This window comes from Tenrec ecaudatus, chromosome 1, assembly GCF_050624435.1.
Source record: "Tenrec ecaudatus isolate mTenEca1 chromosome 1, mTenEca1.hap1, whole genome shotgun sequence".
Classification (NCBI taxonomy): domain Eukaryota; kingdom Metazoa; phylum Chordata; class Mammalia; order Afrosoricida; family Tenrecidae; genus Tenrec; species Tenrec ecaudatus.
The window spans coordinates 38682064-38696321 of record NC_134530.1 but is presented as its reverse complement, the minus strand read 5'-3'; the positions used below and the strand labels follow the sequence as shown (position 1 = coordinate 38696321).

The following is a 14258-nucleotide window of genomic DNA, read 5'->3' as shown; positions in this document are numbered from 1 at the left end:
TCCCTGGTTCCACGCCCTCTTCAGAATCTGGACGGAACCTCTGGCAGCTCCCTGTCATTATACTGCTGCAACTGTTGTTTAGTGATCTTTAGATGGAGCATTCTGTTGGGTCTCCTTTCTTTGAAATGAGCACACATATGGATCTCGTCCAGTCAGTCCGCCAGGTAGCTGTCTTCCAGATTTCCTGGCACAGCTTGTTGAAACATCTCAGTGGGCATTCCGTCAATCCCACGGGCCTTGTGGTTGGCCTCTGGCTTCATTTCAGCTCGGACTTATTTCTTCAGCACCATTGGTTCTTGATCATAGACTATGCTACCTCTTCTTCTGATGCTTTCTGCATCATTCAATATTTTGCCCATAAAGAGCAAACAGATAAACCCACTGGCATAGAGTCAGTGCTGACTTATAGCAACCCTATAGGATAGGGAAGAACTGCCCCTGCGAGGTTATGAGACTGTATCACTTTATGGGAGCAGAAAGCTTCATCTTTCTCCCGAATTTTGCCCATAGGATTTCGGTAAATAGTATGTATGAATTTTACCTGTAACTTTTTTTTTAGAGTGAAGCAGTAATTAAAGCAAGAGGAAAAAAATGTAATTTCTGCTCAGTTACTAATAATGTTGTAACTGATTTCATTGCAATTTAAAATAGAGTCTAGACAGTTGACAAAACAACTGTGCTGTCAGATTTATATTGTCTAAGAAATGCAACATTTAAATTATTTAATATAGTTGTGTTTGTCACATTACTGTATGATTGAAATGGACACTAACCCTTATGAAGGATTCTGTATGGTGGGGGATGGGGTCGGGGCAGGGTGACACCATGAGCTACCGCACTGGGCCCACCAACGCCAGTGATGTCATTGCCTGCGCCCCTGGTCACTGGTACCCTGGGGTTATCTTAGCCACACCCCAAAGTCTCCCACCCTCGCCTGGGCAAGAATCTTGGACCCCTCTGTGGGCCCTGGGGTGTCCGGCAGCGGTCCTCCCCTCCCCCACTGCTCACCCGCGGCCAGCCTCGGCATCTCGGTAGTCCTCGATGGCCAGACGGAGCTTGCGCCGGTGCAGAGAGCTGCAGACGCCCAGGCCCAGTTCCAGGTCTTCGTCACTCAGGCTCAGCAGCACCTGCTCTCCGAGGAGGGGGGCACTGAGTGCCCCAGGAGGCGGGCAGGCAGGAGGAGGGGCTGCTGTTCTGGTCACCTAAGACCTCCCAGGACCAGAAGGGTCTACTGGCATGGGGCTGCCTGCCTACCTCTCCCTGACCCCCAATCCCCGCATCAGGGCTTAGGGTATACCTGGCCAATGTCTGCCCCAGGAGGTGAGGCAGAATCACTGTTGGTGCCAAAAGAATGCTCTAATCTAGTCCCGCCCCAGGGCTAGGCAGGGATGGTTACACCCATTGTGAGGATGGGAACAGCGAGGTTCCAGAGGGCAAAGTGAGCCCTGCAGTTGAACCTAGGTCGGTGGACTCTCCTCTGGACCTTGGGATGGGGGCGAGGCTGGTCAAGCTCTTGGAGAGGGTGCCCTACCTTCCCGCTCTTCACATTCTCGGCGCAGGCCTTGACGTACATAGGCATGGCCATGATGACCTCCAGCCAGGCCTGCACGGTGCCAGCCTTCCAATGGGACATGGGCGTGGTCCTGACCAGCTCCACATGCTGCAGTCGGTCCATCTGCTCCTCGCCCTCCGACAGGCTGAGGCTCTGCCTCGTGGGACTGCACTGGCTGTCCGAGTCTGCAACACACAAGCAAGGCCGCAGCCCGGGTGGGTGGGCAGCTTGTGGGGGCGGGGCAACCCCAGCCCTAGAGATCAGGGAGGAAGGCAGGGATGTCTTCCTCAGACACTTCTTTCCAAAATTAACATGCAAAATGACTGGTTCTGCTGTCCCTCCTTCAATTAGAAGCATCATTCATTATCCCCTTAAAAATAAAAAAGCAATATAACATGTAATCCTGGAAGAAATAAAATCAAAACAGAATGTGAAAATGGCACCAAATCCAACACTGCCCAGAAACAGCAGCTGTTGGTATTTAGCAAAATACTCTTTGCGATACACACCCGCTCCCGCTTACAGACACACACAGTCACCAAGAGCATCCGCTGCCTTCCGGGTCTACCAAGCATGCCCTTCCGCTTGCAGGCCAGGGTTTGGGCTCAGTACATAGACCTCCAGCCTACATTTCTTCCGCCAAGGAGGCAGGGGCGAAGGTGGGCTAGGGGAGGGGCTAGAGAAGGGTTGGGCGGAGCCCAGTCTCCTTCTCTGGTGACCAGGACTGTGTTTGGGCAGCACGGTGATGTTTTCTTGGGCTCAATGGAGCTCCATGAGTGACCTCCTCAGACAAAAATAGTTCACTCACCACCACTTTCCAATACGGTTGATTCTTTCACCATGACTGGTGGCCCCAACGTCAGATTAAACAATGCCAGACAGACTGAGCCCCAACACTGCCTTGGGCGGTCGCTGACTCATCTCCGGGGAGCAGCTGGTGGATTTGAACCACTGACCATTCTATTAGTAGTGAAGGGCTTAACCTCTGGGGCCACCAGGGCTTCTAGACAAAACCCAGAAAATACAAACAAGCCTCTCACTCTCTGCTGTCAGGCCCACACAGGGATGGGGGAAGAAAAGAGATGGCAAGTGGGGAAGAGGGTACTAACCCACCCCGTGGGAGGGCACTGTTGATGCCTCCACAGGAAAGGGAGAGAGCGAGTAGACCTTATTCCGAGGCCCCAAGCCTTGAGGGCAATGTTCCTGCTCAGAACAGCTCGCTCACGGAGAGGACTGCACGGCTGGCCTCAGTGCGAGACATGATGTCCCCTCCCTAGATGACAGGACGACACCGAAGACACGTTTCGGGAAACTCATAGCAACCTGATAGGGAAAGCAGAACTGCCCTGTGGTTTCTGAGACTGGGAGTAGACAGACTTGTCTGTTTCCCCCAAGGAGCAGCTGGTGGTCTCGAACTGCTAACCTTGAGTTTAGCAGCCCAATTTACAACTACTATGCCACCAGATGAAAACCCAGAGGGGACAACATTCTTCTTTCCTCTAAATCCTTATTTTAGTGAAAAACCCTTGCTTTTCAAACTCACTACCTGCTGGCCCAGTATGTTGGGGAGTCATTCCCACCATGCAAACCCCACCTGCCCATCAAGTCAGTAGGGGACAGAGCTAAAGTAACAGTTCTGAAGTACATCCAAATGACGTGGCCCCCGAGTCCAGGGACCGGGAAGAGAAGGTCATTTCCTTCTTGCTCTACCTTTGTGTATCATCGATGTTCCTTGATAACTAATACTTAGTGTATCATAATGAATTGGACGAGATGAAAATGTAGGAAGCATCACAAATACTCATTGTTGCAGTCGGCTGACTCACAGTGATGTTCTCTCTGCACAACAGAATGAACCACTGCCCGGTCCGGGGCCAGCTTCCCAATAGCTATTCTGCTGGTTGGTGGGGATTTATTAGGTTGGACAAGAATCCGTATGCCTGAATATATCCCATGAACATAGCATCGGTCACAGGACAATGTTCTCTCGACAGGGGAAAATGTTCCCCACCATCTACTGCCAAGTGGAAAGTGGGGTGGGGGTGGGGGGTCTGACAGGGCAGGCACAAATGCAGTCGTGGTGGGCTTGGAAATCTACAGGTTGGTAGCAGGGCAAAGTTGGAATTTTCTACTCCTGTCAAGAGTGAGAGTCTTGGAAAGCCACAGGGGCAGTTCTTCCGTGTCCTACGGGGCTGCTGAGTCAACTGGATGGCAGTGAGTGAGTGAATGACAGATCGAGGGTCAGGCCTGCCTGGATTTTGTGCTTTTGACTTCATTGTGCCTGGCAGAACTGTGTGTTTTTTTTTTTACACACTGGAGGGGTGTGGCCACCTCGAATGCTGGCACAAAGCTGCTCCCCGCTGCTTGCCTCTTCCCCCAGGTTGCAGTGAGTCACTCGGAGCCTGTCTGTTGATGGCTCACCGGCAACACAACATTTCCCTTCTGGATGTGGGTTGGTGGGAAGTGGCAGGTGAGCCCAGAACTGCAGGTGGTCAGGCTGCTCCCACGTGTTGCCATGGCACCCAGAATGGAAATCCCGCAGCAGGTGCTTCTGCAGCACCACCTGGACTGCACCCCCACTAGGTGAGGGTGCCTGGCTCAGGGACACAGACCAGCACCAGGGGCCACCCAGGGATACAGGGACTAGCAGGAGGGCCTTTGTGCTCAAGCCCAGAACACGCAGTCCACAATCAGGAGGTCCCTGTCCGGCCTGGGAGAGCCTCGGGCCCCCAGAAGTCTTCTTAATCTTCCTTCTGTCTCATTGGGAAGCTGAGTTCTGTTCTGTTAAGGCAATGGGGTGATGAGAGAGAGGTGTGATCTGGCCAAATCTGGTAACCCCAAGTTCCGGGCCCCTGTCCAGATTGTCTGTGTGGGCAAGGCCTATGGAAAGAGGCCAGGGCTTACATTGGAACAGACTTTTGTTTGGATACATCTCTTTATCTCTTGAAAGTTTGATTTCTTCATCTGTAGAGCGGGTGCAACACTAAGAACTGCCTCTGAGGTTGCTGCGAGCATTAGAGGCCGTGTGGGCTGCGAGTCATTTCATGGAATTGTTCCATCCTGGCCCGGGGGTGGGGGGAGGGTGGTACCCAGGGGAGGCTATGATTGGGAACACGACCATACTCTTCTTTAAGGCGTGGAAGAGCCCAGGGGTGCCTTGGAGGACGAAGGGGCGCCTGACCCAACCCATGGTATTTTCAGTCACCTCCTATGCATGGGAAAGTCGGGCCCTGAATAAGAAAGACCAAAGAATTGATGGAATTGATTTGGGGCATTGGAAAAGACAACTGGCAGTGCCACAGACTGCCAGAGGGACCAACAAATCTGTCTGGGAAGATGTACAGTCAGAATTTCCTTAGAAACAAGGGTGGCGAGACACCATCGCATGCACTTTGAACATGTTGTCGACAGAGAGCAGTCCCTGGAAAGGGGAAAGCCATGCTTGGTGAAGTAGAGGACCAGGGGAGGAGAAGGGGGGGGGGGTCTGCAAGGACATGGCAGCGCTCACAACCACTGGCTGAGGCGCAGGGACAACTGTGAGGCTGGCGCAGGACCTCGGGTGCTGTGTTCTGTTGTACATAGGGTGCTGTGGGTTGGAACTTGCATGACAGCACCACCTGTGGGATTTGGGCACTTGTCCCCACCTAGGATGTGGCTGTACTGCCTCTGCCCATTGCATCCTGGGGGAAAGCTGTGTCTTGGGCCTTGTTCCTGCCCAGAGAGAAAACCCAGTCCCACTTGTAGGTGGAAGGAAAGTCATCGTCTTAGTGGGGCTTAAAGTGGGAAGTGGGGCAAAGCTTAGTAGATGAGAAAGGGTGTGGGCAGGGGGAGAAAGACAGGAAGCAGGTATCAGAACTGGAGAGAAGGGAAGAGATAGATAGATATGTATAGATAGATATAAGCAAGTGAGAGCGACCAAGAGCAAATTGGCTCCTGAGTCCACTGCCATTGGCTACTGAGTCCATTGGCTCCTGAGTCCACTGGGCTTCGCTGGGCCCCTGTGGCAGAGGGGGCGGCCTGTGGGGGGGGGGTGTTGTAGGCTGTGGTCTTTACAGGAGCAGAAACGCTACCCTTTTGGTGAGCCGCAGAGCGTTTAACCATCGCTCTACCAGGAGCTCAGTGGTGGTGCACACAGCAGAGACAAAGAGGTGAACAGGTGGAGGAGCGAGGGAGGAGAGCAAGTGGGTGTGGAGATGAAACAGCAGACGGTGGAGAGACAAAGGGAACAAAGCAAACTGTGTGTGTGTGTGCGCGTATGTATGTGGGGTATATGTGTTTATGTATGGTGTGTATGTGTGGTATGCATATGCATGTGTGTGGCGTGTATGTGTTTGTATGGTGCGTATGTGTGGGGTGTATATGTATGTGTGTGGTGTGTATATGGTGTGTATGTGTGGGGTGTGTATATGTATGTGTGTATTATGCGTGTGCTTGCTCCTGAGGGCACAGGATGTGTGTGGTGCGGGCAGGATGCTCTTGGACTTCCAGGCCACAGGCCTGCATGGGGGGTGGGGGCGGGCATCTTACAGTGCACGTTATTGGTGGGGCCTAGGCTCTAGGTGCATCCCAGGCCAAGTGGGCTCATGGGGACACACATTTTAGTTTCTGAGAAAAGAAGGTGATTTCTCAGCTCCCCTTCACTCCATACCCTGTGACTGGTCTCCAGAGAGACCCTGCTGCCGAAGGACTATGGGGCTGGGGCCCGCTTTGAGCTCGTAAACTATCAATTAAAGGCAATTTCCAAAACACAGATGCTTCAGTGCCAGACTATATGCTGGGTGCCCATCAATCCTGACACTTTCATTTCCTCTCCTCCTCAGCCCTGAAAGTGGGAATAACTCATCTTTACGGCCAGGCTGGTTGGCAGAGGGGCTGGTCTGCAGAGAGGCTGCCCAGGCCCCAGGGCAGCTCAGTGCCTGATGTCATTCCAGGAGGGGCCACTTTGAAAATCCTCCTCAACACCATGACAGGGGCAGGGGGACTGTGGGATGGAAGTCTCTGTTCCCCCAGACATCACCAACACACACACTCATAGACACACTCACACGGGTAAACATGTACAGCCATGCACACAGACACACCAAACACATTCACACACTCACACAGACACAAGTACATGCTCATATAGGTACACACACAGACACAAGTATACATGCATGTTGACACCCACACAGAGGACAACTCGTACAAGTACACAGTCACACATAGTCACACAGAGACAAATTGATACATTCACACACACAAGCACACCAGGACACACATACAACCCATAGCACACACTCACATAGAGACATGCACATTCACACAGGTGTGGACATGCACTCGCACACACACACACACACACACACACACACACATGCACCTACAGACTGCTAGGACAGAGGCTGTCCCACACCATGCTGGCAGTATGAGTCTGGCAAACAGCTGCCCTTGGGTCAAGGGCAGCCCTTGGCCTATTCTCATAAATACAGTTGGATGCTCACACAGCAGTGTCATGGGACGGAGGCGTTTGTCAGAGGCTGCCCTTGTGATCCTCTCCCCATGGGACACTGGCAGTGTTTCACAGGGGAGCTGGCCCATCTGGCCCTGCACAGAACTAGTCTGCTGACTCCTGGTCTATGGTTGCTTCTAAGACAGGAGAAACCTAGGTTTGTTTGGACCTCAGCCGTGGGAGCTTGGGAAGAGTAGTCTCTTTTCGGAGTCCCTCTCTCTAAAATGGGGGTGACTGCTGTCTCATCTCCCAGGTTGCTGTGAGGACCACCTGAGATGATGTCTGCAGAGTCCTCAGCCAAGTGGGGGGCCCCCAATGGCCAGTGGGGGCCTCTGCAGGTGCACATCCCTCTTGGCCTAGACCGTGGTCACCAGGAGCCCCAGCACTTGAAGACTGGCTACTAGAAGGCTGTCCGTGAAAACCCACTAGGAGACCCAACATAGGGAAACTAAGCTGTCTCGTTAAGTTGATATGTACAATGTATCACTTTCACATTTTGATATTGATTTAAGGTCAAAAATCGTTGCGACATGTTGAGTTAAGTAATAAAATACATGAGTCTGATTAAAAGCAACCTCAACTTGCTTTTTAACGGTGGCTGTTGCTGCTCCGGGGCGGCACTGAGTCGGTTCCGACTCACCATGACCCGTGCACAACAGAACAGACCGCTGCCATCGCACACCTCACAAGTGTTGTACTTGAGCCCGCTGTTGCAGCCACTGGGTCTGTCCATCTCCTTGAGGGTCTTCCTCCCTTTTGCTGACCAAGCATGATGCCCTCTTCCAGGGACTGGAGGTACCGTCATGTAGCCATAAGTATCCGACCCATAGGGGCCTCATGGGACAGAGCAGACCCATCCACAAAGGGTCAAAGTCTACAATCTTTACGCTAACCCCGCCCCTGGAATCTCCCCGGAGTGGCAGGCTCATCAAACCTTTGGTTAGCAGCCAAGCACCTAACCACTGCACCACCAAGCCTTCTTACCACAGGTCAGGTCTCACAACACATGTTTTTGAGGACACCGCTCAGTCTATGAAGTGGCCCCAGAGGACCACCTTTTGTTCCCAGCCTCAGTCTCTCAGGCCTCCCCCACAGCACTGGGGTCCCAGCATTCTAACACCCCTGACACCCAGGGCCCAGCCGTCCCCATCTGCTACACCTGCTTGGTCTTCCACTGCCTGCCAGTCAGGCAGTCAGTGTAGATCACACCTCCTCACCCCGCACACATCCACTCCCCAGCACACACGTGTGCTCATGTGTGCTCTTGTTCTGGGGTCCCTTTCCTGCCCAGCCCTTTTCACAGCTGGGTTTCATTCCCCATCCACTGCAGTGACCCTGTGGACAGAGAACTGCCCCACGGTGCCCCACGCTGCCAACGTCAGGGGAGCAGACATCTCCCCCCTGCAGAGTTTTGAACTGCCAACCATCTGGGTAGCAGTTCATTGCTTAGTGATAAGGCCACCCACCAGGCCCTGGGTTTGCAGGACCTACCAAGGGCTTCAAAGCAGGGGTGAGCACAACAGGCTCACAACAGGCTCTTGAGACACAATAAAATAGCCAACCCAATCCACCTGCTTGTAACATTTGCCGATGGCTGGCGTGTCAATGCTGAGTCCCTGGGTGGTCCAGATGGGTATGCGGGACAACCAGCAAACAGTTTGGCAGTTCAAAGCCACTCTGAGGCCACTCAGAAGAGAGGCCTGGAGATTTGCTTTTGAAATGTTGGTCAAGGCTTGAAGGACCTCTGGGTTTTCCCTTTGCACACTTTTTTTCTGCCAAGAGTCAGAATCAACTCATCGGCCATTGGGACGAGGACGGAAAGGTTGGAGGGTCCGACCCTCCTGGTGATGCCAGGTGGAAACGGCTGGAGAGCTGCTTCCAAAAGATGATGGCCAGCAGCCCCCGGGAAGGCTCCTCAGCTTGCCAGTGCTGACTGTCGGGTTTGCTGCAGGCTCCTGCCCTGAAGGCCTGAGGCGAGGAAATGCAACTGGTAGAAGGGAGCTTGGCTCCAGCTGCCCCAGTCTGGCCCTGCCACAGAGGCCACCCTGCCCGGGGAGCCAGATGAGCCACCGTGTGGCAGAGCAGTTAAGGGGCAAGGGAGATTTATAGCAGCTGATTAAGATCTACAAATGCTGACACGTTCCTGGGTGAGGCCCATCACCCACGGCCGGTTCCTGCGCACATGTACATTCTAAACAATAAGATTGGCTGGTCAGGCTTTTCTGGGTGGTCTCAGTGACCCAATCCCAGCCTTGTGGTGGTTTGGACACTGAGGGCCTTGAATCTCTGTAAGAAGTCCAAATTAAAAGAAAATACACACACACACACACACACACACACAGAATCCTATGGAGCAGGTCTACTCTGTAACTCACAGAATCACTTTGAATCCCCCACTGACTTGGCCACAGCGTGTGATTTGGAGTTACCAGTGCAATGTCACCAGACATGGGCCTGCAGGCACCAGATGTTTAGCAGCTGGTCTGGGCCAGCGCCAGCCCACCACTTCCTAGAACACCCCCCACACTCCCCGCTCTCTCTCTCACTGACTTCAAATTTATTCTGACTCCAATGACCCTGCAGGACAGAGCAGCAGACCCCCTGTGGGTTTCTGAGACTGTAACTCTTTATAGGAGTAGAAAGCCTCATTTTCCCCCCTTGGAAGGGCAGGTGATTTCAAACTGCCGACCTTGCAGTTAGCAGCCCAACATGAAAGCACTATGCCACAGCAGGGTTAAAAGAAGGGAGGGAGAGGGGGGAGGGCCTCTTAGGGTCTTCTCCCACCAACCGCAGCTCCTCCACCCCCCCCCCCCCACAGCCATTCCTCCAGCGCACATAGGGTGCCCTCCCTGTGCTCTGTGCCCGGAGCAGGGGCCTCAGCTCTGCCACCATTCTCTTGGGCTGGTGGCTATCATGGGGTCTGAGCCAAATTCCTAACTCCTGGTGCCCCCGTGTTTAGGTGGGAACTGCTCACAGGGCTGTCGGGCTGTCGTCCCCTGGTCAGCTTGCATCAGGCCTTACTTCCACGGGGCCACCTTTCCCGTTAGCAGCCGCTGGCTTGCCACCGGCTGGGGCTTGAATCCCTGTTTGTGTGGGGCTGCCCTGTGCCCTGCCCCATGCTTGGTGGCCTCTCTGCTCACTCCCCACTGGCTACCAGGAGCAGCTTCCCCAGTCATGACACACGTGTCCCCTGGAGGGAAATTACTGCCAGGGGGCAACCACAGGGCCATGAGGTGCCCTCTCCCAGGGAGTTGTTGGCATTTGCAACCCTGACTGCTGGCAGATGCTTCTGGATCTCCAGGTCTGGGCTCCAGGTGTTCCCTCCTGGGTGCAGCTCCCTTGGCAGACTCATCACCCTGCCCTGATACCGACGTGTACAAACCCTCCAGTGCCCCTTGGGGTCTCATTGATCTTTGCATTCCCAGAGCCTGGCGCTGGGAGCCTGGCACATAGGAAGTGCTCACGGAATACTTCTTGCCTGTCTGTGCATCTGGAGTGAAGTGCCCCCTGTTCTTGCACCATCCTCATGACGGACACCAGACCTTGGCGAGCTATTGGTTGATTTTTTGGGGGCGAGTAGATCTCCAGGCCTTTCTTCCTCATCTGCCTGAGTCTGGAAGCTCTGCGGGAACCTGTTCAGCATCAGGGCAACCTAGAAGCCTCCATGGGCAGAGGGGCAGGGACTGAGCTGGAGGTGCTCTGGCAGGGAATCAAACCCTGGTCTCCAAGGAGTGGAAAGATGAGCCTTTCTACTCCTGTAAAGAGTTACAGTCTCGGAAACCCACAGGGGCTCTGCTGTCCTGTAGAGTCATTGGCGTCAGAGTGGACTTGATGTCAAACTCACAGCCGTCCAGCCGATGCCCATTCAAAGAGACCCTGAGGACAGGGTAGAACTGCCCCTGTGGCTTCCCGAGACTGTCACTCTTTATAGAAGTAGAGCGCCTCATGTTTCTCCCTCGGAGGGACTGGGGGTTTTGAACTTCTGACTTCGCAATTAGCAACCCAACTCGTAACTAAGCCACAGGGGCTCTGTACCCTAGAGGGCCTTGGATTTCAACCAGGCATCCTGGCCTCGCCCCACCAGAAGGGAAGCGGGGATGCAGGTGAGGTAAATTAATTCCTCCCTCCCTCCCCCCTGCAGCATCCCACATCAGGTAGGTTTTAAGCAGGTGGCCCACTGGAAGGCCAGCTCTCCCCCTTCCTCTCCTGTGTGCCAGTCTTCCTCCTGGGAGCCCAGAGGGGATTCCCCCATGCCAGCTTCCCCTTCCCGCGCTCGGCCCTCACTCTAACCCTGGGCCGCTTTTCCTACGATTGGGGGGCAGTGGGGTGGCACCTTTACCACTGAAGCAGGGGTGGGGGGAGAAGGAGGAACTGCCCCTGAGAGCACACAGTAAGGCTGCTAGGAGTGGCCCCCAACGTCCTGGGACCCACAGAGAGCCTGCCCCTCCTCAGCCAGCCCCACCCAGAGGCCCTCAGACTTCCTGCCTGGAGAGGCAGCACTTTCAGAAGCAAAGGCGTAATGCTCTCTCTATAGAAAACATTTCATCTTAATGTAAAGACACGGCTTTGCATGGCTTGATGGCAGCCCCTGCGGCACGAGAGAGAGAGATGTTCCTGAGGCTGTTTGCCAGCCACAGCTCCTGCAGGGGCACTGGGGAGGTGGGCTCCCTGGCAGAGGCAGCCCAGGAGAAAGGGGACCAGGATGGCCCACTCCACAGGGCCTGGCAGCCCTGCACCCACATGCTGAGGGCACTCTGCACTCTGACCTGGCCCCTACGCCAACTCTAAAGGACAAAATGCACAGACAAGTCCAACAGTAAGGACTCTATGCTTTTAAAGAAAATAACAGACTTCTTCCCCCTCACTTTTTTTTTTAAAACACAAGAGCTGAAGAGGTATTTAAGGGGCCTGGTGGCATTCTGGGTTAGCATTGGGCTGCCAAGTGCAAGGCCAGCGAGTTGAACATGCCACTCTGAGGGAGAAAGAAGAAGCTTTTTGGTCTCAGAAACCCACAAGGGCAGTTCTGTCTGTCCTAGAGGGTTGCTATGGGCCAGGGCTAACTCACTGCAGTGAGTTTGGTTTGGTTTGCAGAGATGCTTCCTGTACCTCTGGGCACAGTTGCCAGCTGTGGAATGCACCTTCTTCGCACCATCCCAATTCTTCCTCTCACACACCAAGGATTTCTCAAGGGCTCAAGGAATCTGCATGGCTCTGCCCAGGCATTCCTCAGGACATGCTTCCAGCTTCCCAGTGTGACGTCACAGTACTTTTAAAAACCAAAAAGCCTAACTCACTGCCATCAAGTTGATTCTGACTCATGGCGGCCTTCTAGGGCAACACAGGACTGTCCCTGTGGGTTTCTAAAACTAACACTTTATGGGAGGGAGAAAGCCTCATCTTTCTCCCCAGGAGTTGCTGGCGGTTTCAAACTGCTACCCTTGAGGTTAACAGCCCAGTGCGTGACCACTACCTCACCAGTACGTTTTAAATATCCCTAAAATAGTCGTCCTTTCCCTCCTTGCTAGCCTATTCTGGAGCCCCTGGGTGTTGCAAACTGTGAACGTGCCCTGCTGCTGGCAGTAAGGCCAGCTTCCAGCCCACCCAGAAGTATACTGGAAGAAAGGCCTGGTTTTCTAACTCCCAGAAAACCAGCCACTAAAAGCCTGATGGAACCTGGTTCTCTGCAATGGTAATTGCTACTAGTAAGTTGTTCTATGGGCAAAAGACACCCATATTTGGAAAGTCCTTCTTATAGTCTAACCTGCAACCAAAGCTCATCTTCCCTCTTGTTTGGTTTGGAGCCAGGAGGCATTCTAGCTGATTGCTGCCCCATCTCACTCACTGCTATTGGGCTGATTCCAACTCATAGCGACCCTAGAGGACAGGGCAGAAGTGCTCCCTCAGGATTACAAAGCAATAGGTCTTTATGAGAGCAGACTGCCATATCTTTCTCCCGGGAGCAGCTGGGGGGTTTGAACTGCCAACCTTTAGATTGGAATCAGAGTGCTTTGACCACTAAACCACGAAAGCTCCTTGCAGATTCCTTAATTTCTTTCAAACTATTCCTCCAATGCCACTAGTTCAGCAGTTCAAACTCTCCAATCATTTCTCCGGAGAAAGATGAAGCTCATGCTCTCAGAAAGATTTACAATCTCCAGAACCCTATGGATAAGGGTCTGCTCTGTCCTATAGGGTCACTGGGAGTTGGAATCAACTCAAGGGCAATGGGCTTTTGGTTCAATCATGTGTATGAGCAGCATGGACATAATTTCTTTTTGAATGAAGAGTTTTGCTAAGACCATGACGGTGGTGGGGGGGATGTTCTTACCACTTAGATGCCTACTTGGTTGGGTAGGGAATTCCCAGGAGAAAACCAATGGCAACAGGGAAACTGGCTTCCAATGAAGCATCCTGAAAGGGGCCACTGGCTGCTGACAGCCACGGCATGCTCCCTTGGTGGGGGCGCTTCTCCCCCTACGACTCTGAGCATAAGCTCCCCCCCCATGAATTGTGGCATTTCTGCTTCCCCCAGCACAGAGGTCTCCAAACTTCCTTGGCCTACCAACCCCTTTTCAGAAAAAGAAAAAATTACTTAGCGTGTCCTGGCAATTAAAGCCTTTTGTATTGTCACCCATAATCCAGGATAGAAGGCAGGTATCTATCTACTTTTGCATATCCCTGACCCACCCTTGATCATTCCAGAGCCCCCCAGGAGATGGTAGTACCCACTTTGAGAAACACTGCTCTCACATTTAAAAGCAAAACAACACAACCCAGTTCTGGTCATGCCCATCCTAACCCCTGGCGATGCCCTGCCTGTCAGAGTGGAACCGTGCTCCACAGGGCTGTGGGGGCTGACTTTCTTGGCCGTGGGTCACCAGGCCTTTCTTCCTGGGCACCTCTGAGTGGACTCAAACTTCCAACCTTTGGGTTAGCATTGGGTGTGTTAACCATTGCACCAGCCAGGAATTAATTTGGGAAACCAGACAGCAAAACCTTCTTCTCATCACTGGTGGCTTTTCAGCTTTTCTCATTACTGTTGAAGTGGAGTACAGCCATCTGTCGGACCCCATTTCTTATCTTTGTTCCATCACTTGCTGTGCGTTACTCATGTCACCTCACTGACCCTCCGTTTCCTCCTCTGTAAAGCTGAGGCCAAAATGCATGTCCCATGGGATTTCACTTGTGCCATCTCACCATTTACACCTGACTCCT

General features: G+C 53.2%; 1 protein-coding gene across 1 annotated transcript in view; it reads right to left on the bottom strand.

The window, feature by feature from the left end:
- KAZN (kazrin, periplakin interacting protein) overlaps nt 1–14258 on the bottom strand; it is a 145674-nt gene that overhangs the window by 22094 nt on the left and 109322 nt on the right. Inside the window, exons 9-10 of the mRNA XM_075550934.1 lie at nt 1532–1737; nt 1009–1127 (exon numbers count right to left, since the gene is read on the bottom strand). Of these exons, the coding sequence (XP_075407049.1) occupies nt 1009–1127; nt 1532–1737 (325 nt within the window). The remainder of the gene's footprint in view (nt 1–1008; nt 1128–1531; nt 1738–14258) is intronic.